The sequence below is a fragment of the Anopheles maculipalpis genome, chromosome 3RL, assembly GCF_943734695.1.
Source record: "Anopheles maculipalpis chromosome 3RL, idAnoMacuDA_375_x, whole genome shotgun sequence".
Classification (NCBI taxonomy): domain Eukaryota; kingdom Metazoa; phylum Arthropoda; class Insecta; order Diptera; family Culicidae; genus Anopheles; species Anopheles maculipalpis.
In genome coordinates, this window is record NC_064872.1 from 73,230,447 (window position 1) to 73,255,178 (window position 24,732).

Genomic DNA, 24,732 nt, shown 5'->3' on the forward strand with positions numbered 1-24,732 from the left:
TGTGTTTTGGATATTTATATTATTATTTTTGTCTTTCGGTTCGCTTTTTGCTTCGAAGTGTTGTGGTCTGTTCGCGGCTACTTCTCAGAACGAAGATGCTGTAACTGTTGAAACAGCATCTCACTCTTAGGAACGGTTATCATCGTTGCAGGAGATCACTGTTCGTGGGGTGGCGTTCGGATGGGAGCGCATCATCAACAACGCCGAAAAGTATGTTTATGTAAAATCGAGACGAGAAGAACGAGCAACATACTCTGTTGCTGGCTGATGTGTGTGATAAAATATGGCTCACAAAAAATAAACGCAGGGCACTAATGGCTGTAGACATAGGAAAGACATCGTGCGCTATCATACGTGCACTACTTTGTGGTCGATTAGATCTTCTATCGGATGAAGTTTGTTTTCATTTGGGTGGTTGGGTTAATTTGTTGCTGAGTATTTTGTTCGAATCGTCATATATTTACAAAAGATACCGGCAGTTAAATACGGCCAAGGGTTATAGGGACTTTAACTTGCATTTTCGGAGTTTCTCTGCTGGGTTTTAACAGAACGTTGGTTGGAAATTCACGACAGTTTTTTATTTACAGACAAGTTTTAACCGTCCCCTTGGAATAAACAATTATCCCATCTTCGATTGAGTTGTGGATCATTTTCGTTAGATTAGCTGCAACGTTTGTTTTTATGATATACATAATCATAAGTTTTTCTAAATCGACTTGAAGCGGCGTGTCCGAAAGGGCAATTTTAATACTACTTAACATGATTTTGGCCAGTTTTTTTCGATAAAGCTTTTGGAGGAAATTTAACACTCGTAGAACGAGTCGAGAGAATCATTTCATGTCGCACGCTTAAGTCATAAGTGATATCTCTCATGTCCAAATGAAAGTCAATCGCCATGCTCTCAGGCGAAGACGTTGATGAACGGTCAACTAGCGCTGTCAGAATATTATGATTTGTGAGCAAATTGCAGACTGTTTTGCATCTCGATTCCTATATTGTTTTATGCTTCTGAACGTTGTTTTCTGGATATGGTAAACCCTGTAAAATTGTCTGAGAAGAATGTTTGCTACTTTGGATCTTACTCTGCCAGTAACGGTTTGTTTCACTGATGCTATTTGAGTCATGTTTACATCTAACTGGCACGTTCCATTGAGAATTCGAAATAGACATCAAAATGCACCATTTGCTGCATTTCATTTGCTGTCGACCATTAGTTTTATCCAACTTAAAGGGTTCATTCATTGAAATTCCGATGTTGATTCATGCAATGATAAGATGATAAATATTGTGTCTTATGATGGGTTATTTCACCCATCTGTTGTTTTTTTTTTCTAGAGAAAGCTTCAAGGGTCTGAATCATTGCATTGCTCATCTATTATCATCTGTTCCTTTGTGATGTCTGTTCTAGAAGTAAACAGATGTTTGATGAAATTGGAAGCTAGCGAAAAGCGTGATGTGCAATCATTTGAACCTTTTCGTAACGGGGGGTTTTGGTCATTAGAATTTGCTTCTCATTATCACCTGAACGAATATTATTCGTGTTGCTTTCACCTGAACTTCGTTTTTAGTTTTCCTTTTTCGGAAATTCCGGTTAAAATTGCTAAATCTTTCAGGCAAAAGAAAAAAGAAACCTCCGTACGAATACTGCTTTGAGGATTCTCTTCACTAGCAGGTCAGGCCGCCAACCGAAGCAGAACTGAGCGAAAGAAACAGCAGCAGCTATTCATGCACTACTATCGTAAAAAGCGTGACCAAAGACCGATCTGGCTTGTGGGGTCATGGTGGAGAGACATAGCCGGAACGAGGAACTTTGAGAAGACGAAACGAGAAACGCAAACCTAACACGACCACTATAGCCACCTCCCCGGGGAGAAATAAATTGAAACTGTGCGTTGGAGCTACCTTACTTTTTCGCCTTGGTCCGTTGTAATGGTGAAACTGGGCCCAGTGGCACAGTGATTGTGGTTTTCTGACAGATTTTAGCAGAGTTTCGGTGAGATGGGGTTTTGCTACCCTAAGCAATCATATTTAAAGTGATCTTTGGGATGCTAGGGTAGGGTACGGTGGTAGGCAACGGTCTTCGCACGATACGACCCGGTGTTCAAATTATATCCGGACTGACTATCTAACTACGCGGTATATCTGGTCTAGCAAGCCCACTATTTGGCCGACGTGACCTCAGAGGTCGTTAGGCCAGGAAGAACCAGAGGATGTGATCCTACAGGTAATTTCGAAATACATGGAGTTATGAATTTCTGAGCGGCAACTTTAACTTGACAAAGCGGATTCCATCATGCTATCGGCGGAAGACTTCATTTTTCGGTCCAATTTTATACGTTCTAGACACGCTATAACTGTTTCGCGCTGTCTGTGCCTACCATCGGCATAACGCTTTATGGAGGGACCTAACGAAAGTTTATGATCATATGGCCGGTATCAATATTCACCCCACACTCCCCTGAAAACGGTATTAAAACGAAGAAAATAAGTGTTTTCTTTTTACGTGCCTTTTCTTCCGAGTAGATATTGCATTGGGCGGCTTGTTATGAGTTACGAGCGATTGGAAGTTGGTAGTGCTTAGTTGCAAAACTTTACCCAAGTCACGTTCGTCTAAAATTGCTACAATCTACAATGAACAGAAAGAACTTACCACAGGTATACTAGCAAGTATTCTGTAACAGGATGTGTATGGTGCGTTCCGCAAACTGAATGACGTTTGGAGTAATAATTTGTCGGTAAATAAAGGGTGGCTATGCTTTAAACATTGTCTGAAAGATTTTATTGAAGGATGTCTTATCTAACGATCAGGTCAGGCCAAAGGGGGCTCCCCTTTGCAGTAAAAACACGTTGGTTTGTTTAGTGTACTATTTGTTACCAATATTTACATAGATAGCTGTCTTAGTAGGCCAAGCAGTTGTAAGCTAAGAATGTATTGATATCCTCTTAAAACAATCTAATAATAAGTTTGCCTTGTACATGTTTTTCTACTTCCCTAGGATCTTCAACACTTCTGAGGAGTCATCGCTAGATCTTGTCTATCGTTCCCACCGAAAACCCCAGAAGGTGTTCCTTCTTCCGGGAGCTCTTGCTGCCGTAACCTTCCATACCATTGCCTCAAAAAACGTAACCAAAGTGGCCAAACGTAGAGTCTGCCATCGAACCGGTACCTAACCTAGAAGAACCACAAACGCACGCACGCACGAATCAATCACTCAAAAGCTGGCCAACAGAAGGACGACGTGTTGCTGTGTGCTGTGAGAGGTATCGTTGGTGCCATCATTTAACGCCAAACATCACACGACTCCAAACCATGGCGACGAAGAAGGACTCTCCTTTCTTGGGTCGCTTATCCCGTCGACTACAGACGCTCGGTAGCGTCCTACTGCTCATCCTGCCCAGTGCACTCGTAGTGTTAGCGCAAGCGGAACCAATCCTGAAGATCCGCACGACTGAGTTTACCCGATACAGTGAGGTGATTGAATATGAAAGCTCAACGTCGTACAATCCGCGCGGTATGGCACCGCTGTACGAAATCACCAATCACGTGATCGATTTGTTTGTTGACGAGAATCCGATTCCGGATGGTAAGTTGTGATTAAGCCTGTGGGAACTTTTTTATTCACGATCGTATTTAATAATTCGATCTGTCGCTCTCTACTTGCAGGATACATCACGTTCAAGGCCGGCGCAATTGCTGCAGGACCGAACGTTTCGGACAACAATTGGGGCCCGCTGCTGAAGCAGTACTGGGCGATCTTGCTGGTGGCAGCATTGTGCATCATCATGATTGCGATAATGCCTATCATGGGGCTATGCTTGTGTTGCTGCCGCTGCTTCGGCGGATGCGGTGGACGTTCGCAACCGTTCGACAAGAAACACGATACGTGCCGTCGAGCAATTTTGGGCTTCCTGTTGATCTGCTCAACCTCAGCTTTGGTGTGAGTGTGATCTCCTGTCTCTCCTTGTCCATACGGGAAGGAAGCAAGCATCCTTATAAGTGATGTATTTTTTTCTGCTTATAATTTTAGATTCGGTGTGGTGGTTGCATTCGTTACCAACAGCTATATGCAGCATGGGGTGGAAAACGTCACCACTTCCGCACGGCATGCTGTACACGATACACGGCAGTACTTGAAGACTACCTCGTCTCACATCGATCATGTGCTGAACAAAAACTACCAGGAGCTCAACAACGATCTCAAGCAGATGCTGAACGATGCTTCCGATAATATTATCACCCGGCTGGAGGAAGAATCGCAAGCTGAGAAGCTGACGACGCTGTATCAGTTTGTCGAAACATTGCCCGAAATTCGTGCAAGTTTGGAGAAGATGAAACAACTGACGAGCGAACTACGAATTACGGCGTCTCAGTTGAATGATGGTGAGTTTTGCGAGTTTCTCATTGCTGTATTTTTTGGCTTTCATAAACTGTTTTGAATTAATTTCTTAGGGCTTCGTGGCGTGAAGAGAGAATTACTTACGTCGCTTAACAAGTGTGGCACACAAGAATGTATCAAAGTGATGGACGACTACAAGATAGGACGCTTGAATGTGAACGGTATCGACTACAACTCGGTAAGTTTGTGTGTGAGGCTCTCGTTGGTGGATGGGACTTTCTGTTGTTGGTGTTGGTGGTGGCCTTCCAGATACTTTTGAAGCTTTTGTCTGACGTTTGAAGCAATAATATTAAATTGCATACTTTAGAGTAAGTTGCTGTCGATTCGATAATGAAACAGAATAGCTACGCGGAGTTTTCACTTTTTGGTATAAATAAGCAAAGATTTAATCAAATAATGTATGAAATTTATATCTTAAAAGGATTTCGCAACGGAATGATTGAATCGTTCGCTTTGATTGCTTTATTTTCACCTTGATCAAACAGTAGTTTAAATAATAAAAAATGCCTTAAACTTTATCACACAACTCTTAACCATTCATCATTGTGCGATAGTTATGTAGAATTTTTGTTATTCATACGAATTCATCCCATCGTAAAGTGCATAATTATGGTATCATGATAACAGTTTCCTCCTAAGCATCATATCCATTTGACGCCGTTTGTTGCATCCCATTTGTCGTAGAGCGAGGACACTTACGACAAAATAATAGGATGGGATTACGATAACGAATCATGCTCATTTGTCACTCACCACCACCATCTTCAACACCAGTAATATGTAAACTAACACACCCACCAAAAAAACTAACTCAATTAACTAAAACTCTCAACTATTATTCACCCTCTGGACACACATATTAATCCACCGTACATACTTTCATCGTCGAACCAGATACAAGACAGATACTTCCCGAGGGTAGGTGACTCTTTCGGCTTTACTGCTAGTGTTGGTTGTGTTCGAGTTGTGTTTGTTGTTTCCTTTTTTGTCTTGCTATACTTGTTTGATTTTTTAATTTAAACTATCAGTTCAGACATCTTGTACAATTTATCACTGTTTTAAGAATCGATTGTTTTTTGTTTTAATTGTACATGTCTTATTTTTGTTTTCTTTCCTATACTAACAAGTTTATTTTATTCTAATGTTTCGGTTAAATGATGAAAGTTTCGTTTCGATATTTTATACTTTTATCTGTTTCTTTTCCTCGAGTTATGTGTATGTGTGCGTGTGTTTGTGTGTGTGATATTATATCTACAATGTTAATATATAAAAATGTGTGTTAACCCCCCCAAAAATTCACTCGAAATTAAACTCAAATCATACTCACGCGCTCCCTAGCGTTACAGAAGAGCGAATTGGAGAACGAAATTCGATTCAGAGGCAAAAGACTAATATCATTCCATACATCCTACATGTTGGCAAACATCAAACTTAAATTGCATTTTATTAAACAGCAGTTTTGCATTAATTTAGTTTAAGTTTTGTAAGATAATGATGCACCTTTTACCAATATGTGTGTGGCGTGCGTAGGAGCAAAACAATTATTTTTTAAATTTCTAGTACAAGCATTTTTTTACCGTTTTTCTTTACAAATATAAATAAAGCAGCTTGTTTTATTCACAGCTACATTTTTTTAAATGTGTATAAAATTTACTAATGTTAATGTATGATGATTTTTGTCCTTCAGCTGCCGGATTTGTCGCAAATCATTGAGAGCGTTAAGCAGCTGACCGACAGCAGCCTGGGCAGTGCCATCCAGGTCGGTGTCGATCAGATGAACCAGCTCAAGCGTACGCTGAAGCAAACCGTCCTGGAGAACATACCGAAAGTGCAGGCCGCTTCGGATTCTACGGGAAATGCAATCAGAGACGTGTCGAATATGCTCACCTCACGGATAAACAATGCGGGCGATACACTGGGCAACAATTCCTACAAACATCTGGACACGGCGGACGAGTACATTGAGCAGTACAGCATTTACAGATACTATGCCGGACTGGGCATTAGTTCGGTGCTATTGCTAATTTTGATCTGCTTGGTGTTTGGACTGTTGTGCGGCATTTGTGGCAAGCGTCCGGACGGTTATGGAGACGATTGCTGCAACAAGGGTGCTGGCGGAAGATTCCTTATTTTGTAAGTAGGATTGCAGTAGGACCCCGCAGTATCTTTTCTGCGTAACAGTGTGTTTGGTATTAATTTTGTTCCTTATTCCTTTTTCCTTACAGTGCTGTCGCCATAATCTTCCTCACGTTCTCCGTTATCTTGGCGGTTGCGTTGGCATCATTCCTGGTTGGTACGTTAACGCGACGTGCCGCTTGCGATTCGCTTCGCGATCCGGCCAACGATCAAATCATCAACTATCTGGATCAATTTGTGGATTTGAACCGGCTGTATGCGGATCTGCGGGCACAGGCAGAGCGCTCGCGAACGAAGCTGCCGGTCAGCGACAATGTGGAGCAGATACACATTGGCGAGGTGATTGAGGCTTGTCGGGAAAATGGATCTATCTACAAGGTGCTGAAGTTGAACAATTTCGTCGACATTGACACGATCCAGGAGTTCCCCGAGCAGTACGGTATTACGCGGGAGCTGAACGCGCTTACGCACAAGATTAAGATCGATCCGGTAAAAATCCTCACGCCGGAAGCAACGGAAGACATTGAAGCGTTGAAGGCGTCAAAGTTGAACGATTTCGATGTGGATAAGTTTACTGACAATGTGAGTTTTTTGTTGTTGTTGTTAATGATGCTAAAAACGGAGAAAAGAACCTTTGTTGAAATTTGTTTCTAAATTTAACAGTTGACGTACAACATCACCGAGTACAACTTGAACGAAATAGCCGACAAGCTGCGGGATGTCGCGAACCGTGTTCCCTCCGGCAAGGAAATGAACGACATTAAAGTGAACCTGAAAAATCAAGCTCTTCATCTGTCTTCGTATCAGGTTGGAAAATGAAAAGGCAAACTAGGCCCGCAGGATATATAATTAGCTTGTTATTTTTCTGGCAATACTTTCAGACCAACCTTGTCGATCCGATAATCGCATCCACAAACGAGCTAATTAAGCTTTCGACCACGCTGGACAGTAGCTTGAAGTTTGGACAACCATCGTTCTCCGCTGCAATCGAGAAATTCTTGGTCCAGATTAAGGATGCTGAGTTTTACATCAACAATCACGGGCGAAACTTCGTACAGAACGTCACCGAGGAGCTGGTTACAGGGTTCACCAATCAAATCTACGCTTACATCAAGTTCGTGACCGTTTCGACCAAAAACGATATTGGATTGTGTGGACCGATGTACAACGTGTACGAATCGATGATTGTTGCATCGTGCAATCGTATCGTTGATCCATTTGTAAGTATCCGCAATCCCGACCGTTTACCGACCGTTATATAAAATTAAATGTTGTGTATTTGCGCTTCCTTTTTAGAATGGATTCTGGGCTGGAGTGGTGTGGTGTTTGCTACTGTTTCTGCCTTCGATCATTTTCGGCGTAAAGCTGTCGACACTGTATCAAAAGTCGGATCCTTACCCTGGGCCGATGGTGGAATCGTAAGTTACAAAAAAGCTAGCTTCTTTTTCCATCCTTTTTGCTATTCACTTTAGAGCAAAGTAGAAAGTTAGCTACTTAACTGCATGCCTAAATAGATAAGTGGTGCCAAAGTAAGCTTAGTTTTTTATTGATGCATGCTTTGTAACTTACAGAAAATCAGTTACCGTAGTCAATCATTGCATGGAAGGTATTGCGGAGCAGCAGCTTGACTGTTGTAGTGTGATAGTGGCTAAGTGGCGCAGATGGTTTAGCTAATACGCTTCCGAAAAAGAACAGTATTATAATGCATGGTTTCTGAAATTTAGTTTTGCTTTTAATTTTGCTTCATTTTTAAAACAAAATGCAGGGCTTAATGTAACTACACGATCACTTCGTTTTCAGCCAATAGTTACGTTATGCACTGTATTACATGCACACGGTTTGAAGTAAATTATCATATTTAAAAATAATATCTACCAATTGGTTATAAGTCCTGCACCAAATTAAGTCATTGTATAATACAAAAGATTAACACGAACCATCGGAAGGTTACGCGTAAAATAAAAAAGAGATTCTCCTGTAAGATATTTAATAGTTTTATATAATTATGTACCTTTTCGCGATCGTTTCGATTGTACGCACTAATAAGTTTTTTAATGATCATGTGTTATGGAGCAAGCATGTAAATATGAGATGAAATTTTGTTTGAAATGGTTTTAGTTTCGATCCAAAATAGTTTTGTAAATTTTTGACACAACCCATACCAAATTTAACGAATAGGTAAGTGTAGAATATTATGAAACGCTCGACAATTAAGCAAAAGAAATTAGTTGACAATAAAACAGTTAATAAACCCTGTCCCCTGTTTAAGGTTCGGTATAGTTTGGGTCTTTGTTTTGTACAATGGAAATTAAGCTTAGTTTCGAATTAACTTTCCTAATAGCAGTTCGCTGACCTTCTATTTATATGTAAAAAAACACATGTGAACTGTTTGTTCTATTCTTCATTAGGATGAGGTGGTCATTGTACATGTTTCTACGTGTGTTTTGAGATATGTCCTTGGGACAATTTTTTTTCCTCTACTGAACGATGCACCCGCTGTGCTAGAAAAGAGAGTGCTTGTTGCACCTTAACCTGCTGCCTGCATCGTGCACAACACCTGCATTACAGCAAGAAAATGTTTAATTCGTTGTTTTGATTTAGTTTTTCATTTCCCATTACATTCATTCACATACTTCTTCCTTCATTATCGGTTGTTTCCCTTTTCCATTCGTCGTTTTTGTAGATTTGATTAATACCATTTTAGTTCTTACTCACTACGATTATTACTGATGGCGGAGTGAAGAGTGTAATATAGTTTCTTCGGTTTACTTTTTGTTTATTAGTTTTGTTTGCTAAAACACGGTTACGAAACCAAAAACACCTCCTTCTACTATTTCTTCTTCTACTGTTTTTGCAAGTGTTTTGCGTGTATGTGTGTGTGGTTATGGTGGTTGGTGATGGTGTGTGGTTTTGTCTATTGGATGCGATTTTTTTATGTTTGTGGTATTGTTTCTCTTCTTGTCATTTTCCGTTCTCATTACAGTGAGTATCTGTATGATGCCTACACCGAGCGTGATAACATTCCTCTTGCGAGGTAAGTCTCCCTCATCCTCCCGGCCCTCTGATTAAGGTTGCCAGATTTCGTTGCAAGGGAATATTGCGATCGAGCGGTTAGGAATGAATGATCTCATGCGACAGAACAGTTGCACCCAATACACACCAATCCGATTGTTAATAATAATCTTGAGCCATATACTCTTACCAACAGTAATATACTATATAAGGCAAAGTGCTTCTGTTTGTTTGTACGAAACCCCTCGTTTTATGTAACACTTTTTCATTTGTTAATCGCCTACCGTTTTTGTGTTTCCTTGTTCCCTTTGTACGTTTTGGGTTTTGTTATATTAATTCTCTTTTGCGATCTGTATATGTCTGTTATTGTTTGAAGTTTTCTTTTTATTTTTCTTTCTTCTTTTTTATTGCTGTTTATTGGCGGTGTACCGCTAATAACAATAATGATAACTGGATATGTTTATGAAAAGAATGTTTTAAGCTGATTTTCTAGGACCCTTATAAGATTGATTGAGTTTGACAGTATCGTATCCGTATCTATTGTAGTGCATAATGGAACATAAAATAATTTATCTATTACATCTGTTGTACGCTCTATGAAATCTTACCCGAGAGAAGCCATTTTCTAAACGCCTGTATGGATTTGTTGTGCTTTCAGTGGTCCAAAAAATAAACGCCGCAAGAAGCAGGATCGTCGCCGCGAATCGCGTGATCGTCGAGATATCTACTACGAGGAGGGCAGCCCATCGCACAGCCGTGACCCAAGGTACAACGACATGGCGCCGAAGTAAGTACCATTCTTCAACGGGAAGTTGAGTGATTTAAATGATGAGCAAACACATACTGTATGCTACTTGTAGGGTGTTTTTAAGAGTGACCCGACATACAAACCTACAAAACAAGAGTCACACTGATTGAAAAGAGCACCGTTTTGCCGTTTCATGTCATATCAAATTATACATACACATACACATGAACATGCATTGTACGATTTCCATCACAATCAAAAGCATTTAACGTACATTTTCGTATGAAAATATGCGCTTTAAGAGGTACATTTTGAACGATAGTACACGAGTACGAGAGAGAAATGACGTGCATAAATTCATCTCAATAATTCAGAATTAGAAGGACCCACTAGTAGCAGACTGGTGTTGATGTTTTGTTTTTGTGGTACAAGAATAGTATTGAAGTAGGATTGATTGAAGTAGTGCTAGGGGTAGATGTTTTCGGTCCTTTGTAGAAATCGATTTTTGTCTAGTGCTCGATAACCATCATCACAAAGAATCATAAACGTTTTTATGGCATTAATGTCCTTCAAAGCACACACACACACACTTATGAACTGACTACGGCGGTGGCAGTTTTTTACTACAACTCTCCCACATTTCGTCCCATTACTTGTGGCCGGAGTCGCTCATCAAACGACGAAAATTTCTCCATTAAGCTTCACTGCTGGCAATACAGCTGCTACTAAAGAGACGTCTGAAACAGCGCCTTCTAGGTGACCGGTACACGTCACTAACTTACCTGCATCTCATTCTTGTACTTCCACCACAGTGTAGAGTCACAGATCCCTTCAATACTAACCCATAGCGGCAGCGATACGGTGGCATCTTCGCCACCGCCGGTACTACTAACATCTTCCCACCACCACCACCACCAACACCAGCAGCGCCATAATATGCACCAACGTCACCATTCTACCCCTTTGCCAATGTCACTGCCAATGTCGCTACATACGTCACAAGAGTCCCAAGAACAGCAGGACTCACCCAACTGCACCGTCTACGCTGGATATCAGAATTCTAGTCCAACTTCACCTATGAAGACGGCGTCATCGTTTCAACCGTCACAACCGCCCGGCGGTGCCGGTTCACCGAACCGTATGCTTAGTCGCTTATTTAGCAAAAGTTTCTTTGACGACTTTCAAACGGCGCTCAAGCAGTACGATCAACAGTACGCACCTGCCGGTGGATCGTCTGATCTGCTCACAGTGATGGGACAAGATCGGCGGACGGCCCACTATCAGCCGTCGTATCTTCCGTCGATGTTACACCAACACCATCAGCATCTGCATCAGCAGCAGCAGCATGTGCCACGCGCTGGCCACGTAAGCCGAAGCAATAGCAGTAGTGTCGGTTCGGTCCGATCGATGGCGCTCGTACCAACGCGTACGCCCTCACCGCTGGACTTCCGTACCATGTCCTTCCGGAGGCCCCGATCGTTGGCCAGCGAGGAGAGTGGTGGGAAGCAGTCGACAACACGCACGGATAGCGGTTACGAGAAATATTAGCCTTTAGATCTTCAGATACCTGAACCGGGGAACAGCCTCTGAATTTTGAGTGATGTTCTCCAAGATGCAGAAAGCGAATTGGTGATATTGGTAAACGCTACACGTTCCGGTGTGCCGGACGCTGGAAGTGGCAGGTTTTCCTCAACTGAGAGCTTCACAACCCACTATAAGAAATCGCTCGTGTATGTTGTTGTGTCCATCTTTTTTTTCTCTCTCATTTGCAACCATCTTGTTGTTGCGTAGCTGCATTGTTGTCGTATGTCCCACCCTGTTTGCTCACCCCTAAATGTGCTCCCTTGGTACACGTCTCTCGTTTTCCTGCTTGATTGTTTCATGTGTTGTCTTAGATGCCGTAGAACCACCTAATGTAGTTGGCACAAAAGACACATTTACTTGAACACATGTGTCTTGAAAGACACATTTACTAGCAATTTTATTGGCACAGGCTCTGAGCTTGATGAGCTTAAAGAATCTCGTGACTATCCTGTACATACACAGTGTTCCACCTGTCCTTCAGCTATTATTCAGCTCCATATATCACTCTTTGTGCAATGTGCGCGTTTTTGGTTGTTTGTGTTAATGTCACCTCAGCTCTAGTTACTATCTCATGCACATCCTGATTTTCTTCCAAGACTATCGCTTCTTGTCATACTTTTACATGAGAGAGACAGACACGCGCTGGTGCTGCATTATTACTACTGTGATCTTTATGTCGTCGTTAATGTGTTTCTTTGTCTACTTTTATCTTTTTTTCTTTCTTCGTATTTCTCCTCCGTGTACTTGCCACACTGTGTCGATCAATCGATTCTATCTACCACCCGAACCACCTTCTTCTCTACAACCTCCAAACCTTGCCTCTCAACCTCACGCGTGCACCACCAAGTAGATGCCACTATATGGCCTGTGATGGTCGTCCACGGCCCGGGTTTGGGTTGCAGCAACAGCCACAATACTATCGTCCTATATCGTAAAGCACTCTTATGGCGATGTCGCTAGCTAAAAAGATCAAACAAACAAACTCGCAATGATAGAGTCGACCCACACACATACAGGCTTTTAAGCCACCTGATCTACAGGAATCTGTGAGTAAAAAAGATCGAAAATCATCAAAATCAAAAGATCGAGTGTGAGACCAAATGAGTCGATCCTGATGATTCCCTTTTCCACAAAAGTCTTTTGTAGTCTCGACATTCGGCACGTTATTCCTATTTCCTTTTCATGACTCTTCCAAAACAATGTAAGGCACTAATATATTGGCGACTTAGAGATATTGGCAAAGACGATTACTACAGCAAGATAGTTTAAAATTTGCATACGAGAATAGGGATTGAAAATCGTTAGGGAATTTGAAAAAGAATGATACCAATAAAAGGGAGTTTTGTATAAAGCAAAGTCAAATTTTAAGGAGGTCCTCTGAAAACAATGTATATGTTCATGTGTATGTGTTTGGTGATTTTGATGGAAGCGCAGTGTTAACTGGAATAATGCGTGCACGTGTGTAAATTGTATGTATGATTGTGTATATAGACCAGAAAAAAAGGAGAAGAAAAAAAATGCACTCTATTTCCATCCCTTTGCGCCCCTTTCTTTTTCTCAATCTTATATGCTCTAAACGTGCCTATTTCGTATGCTAATAACCCTTTTACGTCTTGTTTTGTTTCGATAATTTTCAGAAATTGGGATGGAGCTCCACCACGTTATCAGAATCCTCCTATGGCTCCACCGGCAGCTGAGTATGAACGACCACCACCGTACTACTACCCGGGTGCACCGAGTGAACATGAGTAAAAGTCTTCTTCTTCCATCCCTCCCCCATCCGATTTTCCACGGCCACAGTTCTTGTGTGATCGTATTGAGTGTGTGTGTGGGAGATCGATCCGTAGCAAAGTAAATGCTCTAAAACGCGTCGTAAAAGTAATATGCTTCTCCGAAAAACACGCAAACCCGTGCCAAGAAGGCTCTGCTATATAACACGGTTTTGTTGGATGTCTGTGAACCACCCCGACACGCACTTGGTTCGTTGTTGCAATAGGGCATATTGATTTTTTACTATGATTTACATAAATTCGCCATCGACACTACTACAGCAAGGACTACTACTAGTTTCGCATCGATATAACTATATAATCGTTTATATTCTTAAATAATATACTCAAATACTGTGCGTAGGAAGAAGGCGGTTATATGCACGGGAAGCATTCAACCATGAAAGTTTTGAAAATTGAATTCTATTTTTGATATTCTTCTGTTGTGCTACATAGTGTGTTTGTGTGTGTATGTATACAGGCAGTATCGTATTTGTTTAATTTTTGCATTTGAATTACAAACAAAAAAAAGTAAATGATTGGTATAAAGCATTTAAAAAACGGATAGATAAATGTAAATCTAGCGTACAGGGTTCCCGTACAGGAATCTCACAGACGAACGTAGTAAGAAGATTAGAATGAGCACTTATCATTAATAACAAAACACTATTGGACGCAGGTGTTGATACGCTTAGCACCACGCGGTCATGATTTGGGTTCGGTTTAAGGGATAAAACGCGTACATTACGTACTACAATTTGCAGTTAGCTACAATTCATTCCAAACTAAAGACCAAACGATTCGTAATGAGATCAATCAAACCAATTATCAATTGTCCGTAAAAAGTACATAGCATAAGAGAAGAGAAGCGATCGTTGCATCCTCTCGTCTTCTCTGCTGCACACGTGCGCGTGCTCTGCTATCTGTTGCTCAACGAGGTTAATTTTATGACGGAAAGTAAACGAACTATCGAAAACTATGTAGCCGGCTGTAGATTATGTACGCACGATCGTGCCCTATCGATCAGTCTTTTTTGCCGGATTGGAAAAACTTATAACTGCCCTGTTACTACCATTTTCTGTACTATTTTCTATATACACAAACACTACCACTCTTACTAGAGGCGGGGTTGTAGTGGACAATGCTCAGTTTATATATGATCCTTGTAAACTTATTTAGAGCATACTCGGTGTTACGTGTTGCGAACGGGTAAAGGGAGAATTCTTTTGAACGCTTTGAACACGATCCGCGGGCGACAGATGCGATGAAACGTTCCTTGTGCTTGTGTATAATACCCAAGGCTGATTAGCTGTATTATGTGTGTTTGTGTGCGTGTGTTTGTGTAAGTAAAATTCCAAACACAATGTCTCTTCAACTGCCCAGGAAGAAAAAGCACTGCTGTCTGCATCAAAAAGACCAAGCTGCACTGAATTTTATGTACCGCTGTTCCTCTCTGTGAAGGAAGAAATTATTATAAAGTTTCTTTCTGTGGTTTTGTTTATTTGTTTTTTCGTATCCTGTACATCCCTACCCCTTTGCCAAATGCACACAATTGGGTGCAAAAGGGGAAATAAAGCAAAGCAAGAAGAGAATTACTATATTTTAAGACACGCAAACGATTGCACACCGATTGAAAAGTAGCAGAATCTCGCGTTTAGTTTTGTTAGTTTTGCTCGTGATTTTATATTTTGTTTGTTTTTTTTTTTAATTTCCCTTCAGTTAAGGGCTGGAACTGGAGTATAAAGCGTAATACTGAAAATTCGTTTTAATTTTAATAATCGAATCGATCGTTTAGTTAATTTAGGGATATATTTTTTTTAGAAAGCGAACGAGAAGAACAATACGATTGCGTCATTTATTTAGTTTAATGTGTTGCACTTTTACTAGCATCTATAGATATATCGATTAATGAGTTGGTTTCGTTCTGTCATCAAGCGATATATTGACCACCATGTAGCGTTTTTTCGTCGAAGAACAAAGTGCTGCACAAAATTGATCATGCTCAGAGAACGGAACGTTTACACGCTGTGTTGAAAATAAGTAAATTAAAGTGAAAAGCTAAACAAAAACTCCAACTTTGCACATCTTTCCTCTTGGATCGTGCTAATGCTAGCCAGAGGAACCGTTTTCGTTTGTACTTTTACCGTCGGTTCTGGATTTATATCCTTTTATTTTCAGTGCATATTGCAAATAGATCGTCGAGAGTGGTTTAGTGTATGCCGAACGGTGCGAAGACTTTCTTAACCTTAACTATTTAGCAAAATGCGAAAAATACACACACACACACACACGTATAAAGAACTCTTTCACTACCTATAGATGTGACATGTCTGCGCGTGCTTCTGGCCAGGAAACGGATTCTAAATGTACGAACAATAGTGTGTGTACTAAAGTAACTTACAAAACAAGCAAACAAACAAACCCACTTTTTATCCTTCTTACTAAAAAAAAAAAACAATCCCGTTTGCCACTAACGGCGAGATAAGTGCGGCTCTCAGTGCACACATACATATATATATATATACATATAGTAAGTAAAACAACAGAACAACAATGCAACAAAATGTATGTAAACATAAGGAAACGGAAAAGAAATTCACATTGGTGGCGCTCTCCTGAAAAGAAGAGAGGTAGATTTAACGCAAATTTAAGGAGAATTTAATAGAGACTAAAACAAAAAAAAAAAGCGCAGAATGCAGCCAGCAAAATTGGAATTCAAAATGTAACTCGTACAAAATTCCATTTAAAGCAACTTGTTCGAATGTGATTTTGTTTCCGTTTTTTCTTCAATGCATTTGCATGAGAGGTGGCAGAAACAGAAAGCATTTATTCGTGTATAATTCCGTGTACCTTCGAAAGATGTGGCAACATACATAATTCGATTTCAACTCCCCTGTCTGCCTGTGGGTGTATTTGATCGTAATACATACAAAAAAAAACAGAGGATACAAATCATCCAATTTAACACACAATTAGTACACGGATCAGTGTGTCTTTTACGGGCTGAAGTTTGGGTGGAAAAGCAGAAGAGCGCCGGCTCTTCGAATCGATAGGGAAAGCAAAACAAGAAATTTGTGTAATACAAACAAAAATACACAGAGAGAAGGATGAGATAACATAAGCAGAATGGCAGATAAACAGCAAAACAAAGCAAAACACACAACAGCAACAAAAAACCAACTAAAGTGATAAAACTATAAATAAAAAAATGACAACGGTAAACACACATAATCATCAAAAGGTGATCGCTATTGGATCGGAAGCTTGGAAAAGCTTTGAAAAGCGCCGAAACAACAGTGCCCGGACGGTTGAGTAAGTTTCAAAAAAAAATATTAAGAATTTGATTAATTGTACTTATAAGCTGATGAGGTCAGTCATGATGACAAGCACATATATGTAAACCGGATCGACTGTAAGCGCTAAAAGTGCCATATATTGCACTTTAACAATTACACACTCACGCTATGCAATCGCCATTGGCGTACGGTTATGCAATCTAATCACTGCAACGCGAGAATAATGGTTCCACGAGCCGCTTTTTACCGGTGGCAGCACACTACACGTAAAAGTGACCAGGAGGCAGACCAGGCAGCGGTGCATCGCGATCGCACTGTGAGACAACACACAAAACAAACTTACACGAGTCGCGTCTCTGCACGGTGGCATCCTCGTGGCATCCACTCCTTTGTTTCCTTCCTGTGTTTCCCCACTCGTCTAGCTAAGCTCGCGCGGTGTCGAGCTACTAGATTAATGGGTGGCCTAGCCCGGGTGGTTGGATGATTGGTGGATGTGAAGCGGGAACTCAACATCAATACGTGCACAGTACAACGTGAAGCCCCTCCCGCGAGTGTGTTGGAATGTGAACGTGACGTTATTGCTGTGTGTAGTCACCAGTACTAACTGAGTAGTGGCTGCCCATTGGGGACAGTAAAGGGAGGAAAGATGGTGTGGTAGAAGAGAGGAGAAACGGGGACGCATTAAGAACGATCTCTCAGTTCATTGTGAACTTTTGCGAAGTCGGTGTGGGAAGGCTTTTCGTGGGCCATTTTACTATCAAAACCAACGTAGTAAGGAGAACGTAATAGAGACCGCTCTTTTATCTGTTGTGTACTTTGCACTGCGACGAGTCTGTCTCTATCTTAGACAGATTAATTGAGTTCTTCCAAGAAGAACACTCTAAGCTTCTGATCTACTCTTCAGTCCAGAACGATCGATTCCAGGATTGTATGATGCATTTCACGAGGTCATATGGAACCTTTGGAAGCAGGGTTTGTTTTCAAACATCAATCCCCTCTCCTAGTTCCTCCGCTTAATGGAAGCAAACACGGATCAAACGGATCATCATCGATTCCGCCAATGATCTTTCTCTGTATATAGCTGTCGTATTATAGCCGATTCCAGGCGGTTCTTCCGAATGAACCTGAATACGGACAGCACCGTTTAGCATAAATCCATGCAAGATGAGCGAGGCGCCACGAAAGCAATCGTGGTTGGACTCCGGTGAACTTGTCGCCCCCCCCCCCCCGCAGGATGCGTTGGAAGTGGATGGAAGTTGCTCGAAAGACTCTGGGTCTGGAACCACTGGCCACCATTTGTCACCGGCTTCGAGAACATTTCCCAGACGACCGACCCGCCGACGGCCCAGTCGTCCGAGATTTGTTTGGGGAATAATTTACCAGAGCCACAGTATTTTGTGACGCACCATGTTTACTTTGGACACGCTTTCGGGGGCTGGGTTTGTTTAGACTTAGAGCTCACTGAAGGACTTTTGTGGAATCATTCAATCAAACACGCCCAGGTTTTTTGATGCGTTGCATAATGTGTTTTTTTCGTAGTTAACGATCGCGTTTGAGAATTGTCTGGATGGTAAATGGTGTTAGATTAGGCATCGATAACTAGAGGCTGGAAAGAAGCGAGAGCTTGTCGCGAGATACCAGAGTGTAAGCTACGTACGCATGACTAAGAACTTGATTGATTGTGACGCGGTAAAACGGTTTGCCATTAGGTGGTTGGTATTTGCATGTGGTAGCAAATTATACTGAACGTTAGAGGCGAGTTGTCATTAAGAAGTCCCTCAGGATTTCTCAACAGTCCGAATGAGTGGTTTATTGTTGATCGCTTAGTGTTTACAACGACTTAATCATTATTTATCCTATTTTTTCGGGACATCCCGTGTAGTGAATTTTGTGCAAAAATTAAACAGTTTGTACATAAATTTGAATCATCAACATCAAGACGAATCAACAACATTAGGGGCGCGTGCGCTCGTGCATTCGCAATTTCTATCCGGATGAACACTCGCGACCGCGAGAGATGCAAGATGAACACGGTGGCTCTCTTGTACTACCGAACGCTGTCTCTCTATTTTTCTCTCCCTCTGCTCTGGTCTAGTCGCAGCAGCAGGCGACTTGCGATAATGAATCGACCACAGCTCCAAAGCCTACTGTCGATGAACGTTTCGTTCAGTTTGACGTTGACGCGCGTGCAAGGTAAAGCCGTTTACTACTAGCTCCGCACTGGTCGGCAACTGGATTGTGTTGTGGATACCTCCACTTAGTTTCGTTTCCAGTTCCGTTAACAGATATTTCGTGAAGAATCTAATGTTAGGAGAAAAAACAGAAGGTATAACACCTCTTCTGTAATAATAAAACTAGTGTACTAGTGTACGAGAAGCAATTCGAAATGGCGTTCTAACGGAAAAGCAACGTGTAAGCTACGGCGAAGAGTGATCATTGAAAGCGTGTGCAGTTTCACGATTAGTAGTAGGTGATGCCGTTATCAAACTATTGCGCTTGGGTCGAGTTGTTGACCGGTTGCTGTCCGGCGATGCCTTCGCTCGTGTAGCCCCCGATACACGGGGAGAGTCCGCCGCACACTCGAGGCGTTTTGTTGTCTTTTATCGTAATTTATTTTTATTGTTCATGTCGCGGCGTTAGAGATACTTCAAAAAAAGGGCGCGACGGGGTGTATAGTGACTAGAAGGGATGATGGGCTGACAACACACAGTGTGGTGTACAATAAAAAAATAGTATCATCTTTTTTTTGCGTTAGCTTCTGCTCCGGTGTTAGAGCACACTGGCCCTGGGCTCTGTATGAATGTCGTCAGCACAGACAACACACGCTTCGGCTATAATCGCACCAACAGAGTCTCATGATCATCTCTCTTGCATTGAGTGGGAGGGAGGGAGGGGGGGGGGGTAGGGATGAAGTAGAGACGGGGAGCAATGTTAGAGGAGTAGGTATTTCGCGGGCTCTATTCTGATGCACACGTGTCGCGAAGTTTACCGCCCCTCGCGTGTGTGTGTCCAGTAGTGTGACCTTGCTCTTGGGTGCGGGTGAAGCAAATAGTGATGAAGTGGGGCTATCGTGTGTGCTAGTGAAGAGAAAGAGAGAGAGAGAGAGAGAGAGAAAAGACGAGAGAAGATAACAGCAAAAGTGCAATTTGTTTAGCCTGCTTGCAACTTGCATCATCGACAGTTTGCGGTTTTCTTCTGCCGGAAGCATTACATGCGCACGTACGCTTGTTTGTGTGGTTGCGCGTGTGATTAGAGAATGCAATTCTACCTGGAGTGAATGGGAAATGTGCGCAATACAACTGTATTGGTACTTCACCATACACACAAGTGCACGATGTGAATGCAGTTAAAGAGCAGCAAAACTGCAGCGCTGCAGTTTTTTTAAACAGCTTGTAGGCGTAGTAGTATTGGTACAAGTGCAGTGGATGTGCGTTGTAAGCAGTTTTGTGCAATGTTTGCGGTTTTGAATGTCAACGCCATAGTGTGCCGAGCGAAACGATAGCAACGGATGATTAGAAACATCGATTAATTAACGTCCCTATTGTTTAAATGTGTCTTTGAGTGAAATAAGTTGTTTTGTTTGTGAAATGGAGTGATCGGGATGATCGATTTGAAAATTACCTTAAACTCAACGGAGGCGCCTGGTGTTTGTCTGTATCGTTGGGTCAAGCGCTACTATTCGTACTGCGAACGATCGCGCGTGTGTTTGTGTTTATGTGCGCGTGTGTAAAAGTATCGGTGAGATAAGGAAAAGATCATGTGAACGTGAATGATCTGTGTAGTTTAATGATTATATAGCGCCAAATTGATGGCTATCGCGCGGCCGGTTCTGTGTGCGTGTGTGCGGGAGAAGCCATTTGCGTTCTTACTTCAGTATGCTGGGAAGCTTTGGAATGGTTTTATTGCTAGCGTTCATTGTTTCTACTACTCTGGAGGAATTTTACTTTAATATACTGAATAACAATAGGACTCCTTCGGTAGTATAGTTTGGCAAGAGTCCTTAGTATGCCTCAGCTGCTTGAGTTTGAAGATGATTTTCAAGGTTTAGATGAGTTTTGTTGAATCTCTTGGTAGTGCCGCCAGTGGTTCAAACAACTTGATCTAAATTTTTCGAGGGAATCGTTGGGAAGGAACTTCATACCAGTCGTGTTCTTTCAACCCCGAGCTCGTTACTGTTAGAGTGACCCTCCGAAGATCCAAATATCTTTAAAAGTTCTGAAGCAGTCGGCGAAATTTTTTCGACTTTCTCGAATGGCTCACTAGACTTGTTGATACCACGCTGGATAGTCAGTTCTCAGTACGGGGGAATGAGTCTGGATGGAATTCGAACCCCAATCCTGCCGTCTCAAGATAGCCGCCACTGTCGCCTCTTGGTGAAATTACGCAACGTGTTTGAACTAGTCGAACTCGCTGAAGTCTTTGACAAGCAAAACTCCTTTGGTGACATCCACTAGGTTCACCGGCTCATTCCGAAACAACAACAACAACAGAGCCTAAAGAGAAAAAGTAATTGAAAAACGGATCCTTGAGCATAATAGAAACGAGACCGGATTCATTCTTGGTTTTGTTTCAAAAGATTTTTGTAGAAATTTTATTAAACTTCTCTTAAATATAGTCGAGTTGAAAAGTTTTATAACAAAAAAAGAAAAAAATAGTTACAATTTGCAATGGGGGACGTTCCTTCGCGTCCTTCTCTCCCACTCGTACCCGTTTCCCCGTACGAGCAATCGAACTCCCGCACCGAAACCGCAAAAGTGCCGGAATCCTAACGCTCGGTTCCGTTTCATCGTCATTTGCATTACACTACAGGCAGGCGATACCAGCGCTTGCTGTTTGGGGGGAAGGAGATTAGGGGGGGGGGGGGGGGAGTTCGTTTTTATTTCGCTTTTCATTTGTTTGGAACTGAAACTGAATGATGCCCTGATGGGTCAGGTCAGGGGAGGAGAAAACGAACCGAAGGGAAAAAAGGTTGGATATTTTCTGTCGTCCATATTCCGGGCAACTCCGCCATACCAACCCTCCTACCCTAGTTACATCATCACCAGAGAAAGAGCCTGTTGAATAACGTACACTCTCGTTCCGTCCTGCCAGTCACAGGCAGTGGCCAACCATACCACAGGTTTTCCACCGTACTTTTTTTTGTAGCAACGACAACGACCAGTGGCAGCAAGAAAATTCAGCAAGGAAAACTCCTCTTGTGTGTAAAATCGAGGGCGATGCGGGGTGGTGGTGAGGTAGAGCTGGAGCAGGTGTGTGTAACCGTTGCAATTTGAAAAATATTGGCCTACCTTGTCCTGCTCGTCTTTCTCTCTCTCTCGCTCTCGCTCTCTTTCTCTGGCGATGGTGTTTGAATCCAACGTTTAATGATGTGTTACTTGGATGGATGGATTGCTGCAGGAGTCGAGCAACAGCAGTCTCGTTTGCACACACACGTGCATTTTAGCACACACGATCTCGGGCCTGGGTAAGGGATTATACAGGCAGGCGTATGCCGGGTTTATGGTGCCGGAAAAATGGCCCTGGGAAGGAGGGCAGCGTGTTGTAGGGGTGAAACCTGTTTGCGTAATAGGAAAGCGCCTTGCCAACGATACGTTTTCCGGCGAGTATTTTCTTTTTACCTGTTTCCGGATGCGACGTGCGCCAGTGAGGTTCAAAAACAGGACGTTTTTAATAGGGATGTAAAGGTTGTGTGAGTGTGTTGTTTGTGGAAGTACACGCACATCTGTACAATGGCGGAGAATAGAGCGAGAGAGAGAGAGAGAGAGAGAGAGAGAGAGAGAGAGAGAGAGAGAGAGAGAGCTGCAAAAGGATATTTTGAGTGGAATAAAGTGCAACAGATGCAACGTTATTTTTGGTCTCTGATACAAGTTTAATTAATCCATTACAAGTTCTGTAGTAGATTTGGACCGTCCCGCAGTGTTTGAGGATTGACTATCTCACTACGAGGTATCACAGTGACTTAGAAGGTCATTAAGCCAAGAAGAGGAGCAAGAACAAAGAGACAATAATTCAACTCGATAGTGGCTGTACTAGATGCTTGAATCTGGAAAGAGAGATTATATGCCTGCTATACTGTCCTAAAGCAGCCGTCAGAATCTCTTATGCAATTGGTCGTCTGATCTGATCTTTGGGATCAGATCTTTAGCGTTAGGACCATTTGTGATTATTGTGCTTAGTATTTAAGTATTCCTTCAAACAGTTCTTCGAATGCTTTCACATGATTGTTCTTCAAACTACCATACACTACCATTGAGTGGACAAAACCCCCCACTGCAACATCGAATACCTACTTCTACTAACAAGCACAAGCATGAAATTGAAGCCGACTTGATTGTCCACGTTTACCGCGGAACATTTGCTGCTTACCTTTAATTAAGTTAACGACAAGGATGCCAGGAATGGGGCATGGTGGACACAAACACACACAAGCACTGACCACTCTACCTAGGCCAAGCCACCCAAAACCAGTTTGTGCGTGTAACCGAGGAAACCAGCAAAGAGCTTTCTGTGCGGGAAAATTAAAACGTTACTAGCGAATCCGTTGCCATACTGATTAACACTGACGGGGTGGGGGGTGGGGGGGTGGTGGGGTGGTGGGGGGGGATGGGTGGTTTGATTCGTTCTTGCTATCTCTCTTGCTCGCTAGTTATTTCATTGGTTTTTCATTTTTTCGCAGCCCTGTGCATTCGACATCCTTGATTGATGACTGTGTGGAAAAGTGTGCAAAAAGGAAGGAAAGGATAATAAGTTTTCCTCCGATTGTTACTCGATACGGTTAACTAGTGTTTATGTGTGTATGTGTAAGTGTTGGGAATGTAGTGATGAAAGAAGAAAGAAAAAAATCTCCTGTCGACGCACAAATAGAAAAATAAGAAATAAAGATTTATTGTAGGTGAAAAAAACAGGAGTGTGAGTGAGATAAAAACGAAGAAGGGGATAATTGTCATCATATCAAGCCTCGCGGATGTTCCGGCATTATGACAACAGCAAGGAGGCTGTGAAAAAGGATAGAAACAGCCAACCCGTGCGATAGTGTTGCGTGTGTTTGTAGTGATTTTTATTCAAACGGAAGTACTACAGGTGTTTTCCCTGCTGGTATTTGTGTGTGAGGTGAAAAAAGTGTTATCAAAGAAAAATGAAACCGCCACATTCTGTGTTTGTGCAATCGCAGTAGAGAGTGGTCGTCCTGGTGTTGCAGGCTGGCAGAGTGTTCGTCTGTCTATTGTACGAAGCAGGAAAGTAAAATGGTTGCCTAGATCTCGCTGTGTTGCCCGATTCTTCCAAGCTGTCAACATGGCGAATTGGATGTGAAGCGTGAATTTAGTGAAAACCGAGATTTAAGGCAATCAACAAGTGTTTTGTTTGCGCTACACTGACCGGCATTTTGTGAGACTAGCAGCTGGTGACGGATAGATATACAAAGCTGCTTGTTTTTGCTGTGGTGTTTGTGTGATTTGTGCGCCGGAAGAAGATAGTGAATCGCGGGTGAGCGCGTGATATGATAGTGTGTTAGTAGTGGTGTGAGATGGTGTTGTAATACCAGCTCCGCGAAAGTACCAAATCTAGTGGCTGACGGCAAAATCTGGAAAACGTTTCGTTAAGTTATAGGTGGCGCTATGGTTGTGTGCTAGTTTCCATCTGGTTTATCTTTCGGCTACCAATTTCACGAAGTTTGTAGCGAAATAGCGTCCCTAAAATCACTTTAGTTTGATGAGTAAAATGTGCATCGCTGTTAGTTACCACCAAGCTACTAGATGTGCCTGTAAGTGATTCAGCTGTGCAAGAAGTTA

At 42.1% G+C, this 24,732-nt stretch overlaps 3 protein-coding genes across 9 annotated transcripts in view; 1 reads left to right on the top strand and 2 right to left on the bottom strand.

Moving 5' to 3' along the window:
- LOC126563429 (transmembrane protein 258) overlaps positions 1–24,732 on the bottom strand; it is a 497,437-nt gene that overhangs the window by 252,611 nt on the left and 220,094 nt on the right. The gene's annotated exons all lie outside the window — the stretch shown is intronic.
- LOC126562245 (protein henna) overlaps positions 1–24,732 on the bottom strand; it is a 754,155-nt gene that overhangs the window by 221,142 nt on the left and 508,281 nt on the right. The window lies entirely within an intron of this gene.
- Positions 3,311–11,841, top strand: LOC126560969 (prominin-like protein). Its single transcript, XM_050216919.1, has 13 exons — positions 3,311–3,584; positions 3,665–3,938; positions 4,029–4,381; positions 4,451–4,575; positions 5,292–5,315; positions 6,085–6,530; positions 6,623–7,115; positions 7,197–7,340; positions 7,415–7,753; positions 7,830–7,951; positions 9,517–9,567; positions 10,204–10,332; positions 11,106–11,841. The coding sequence occupies exons 1-13, from the start codon at positions 3,311–3,313 to the stop codon at positions 11,839–11,841; spliced, it is 3,510 nt and encodes a 1,169-aa protein (XP_050072876.1).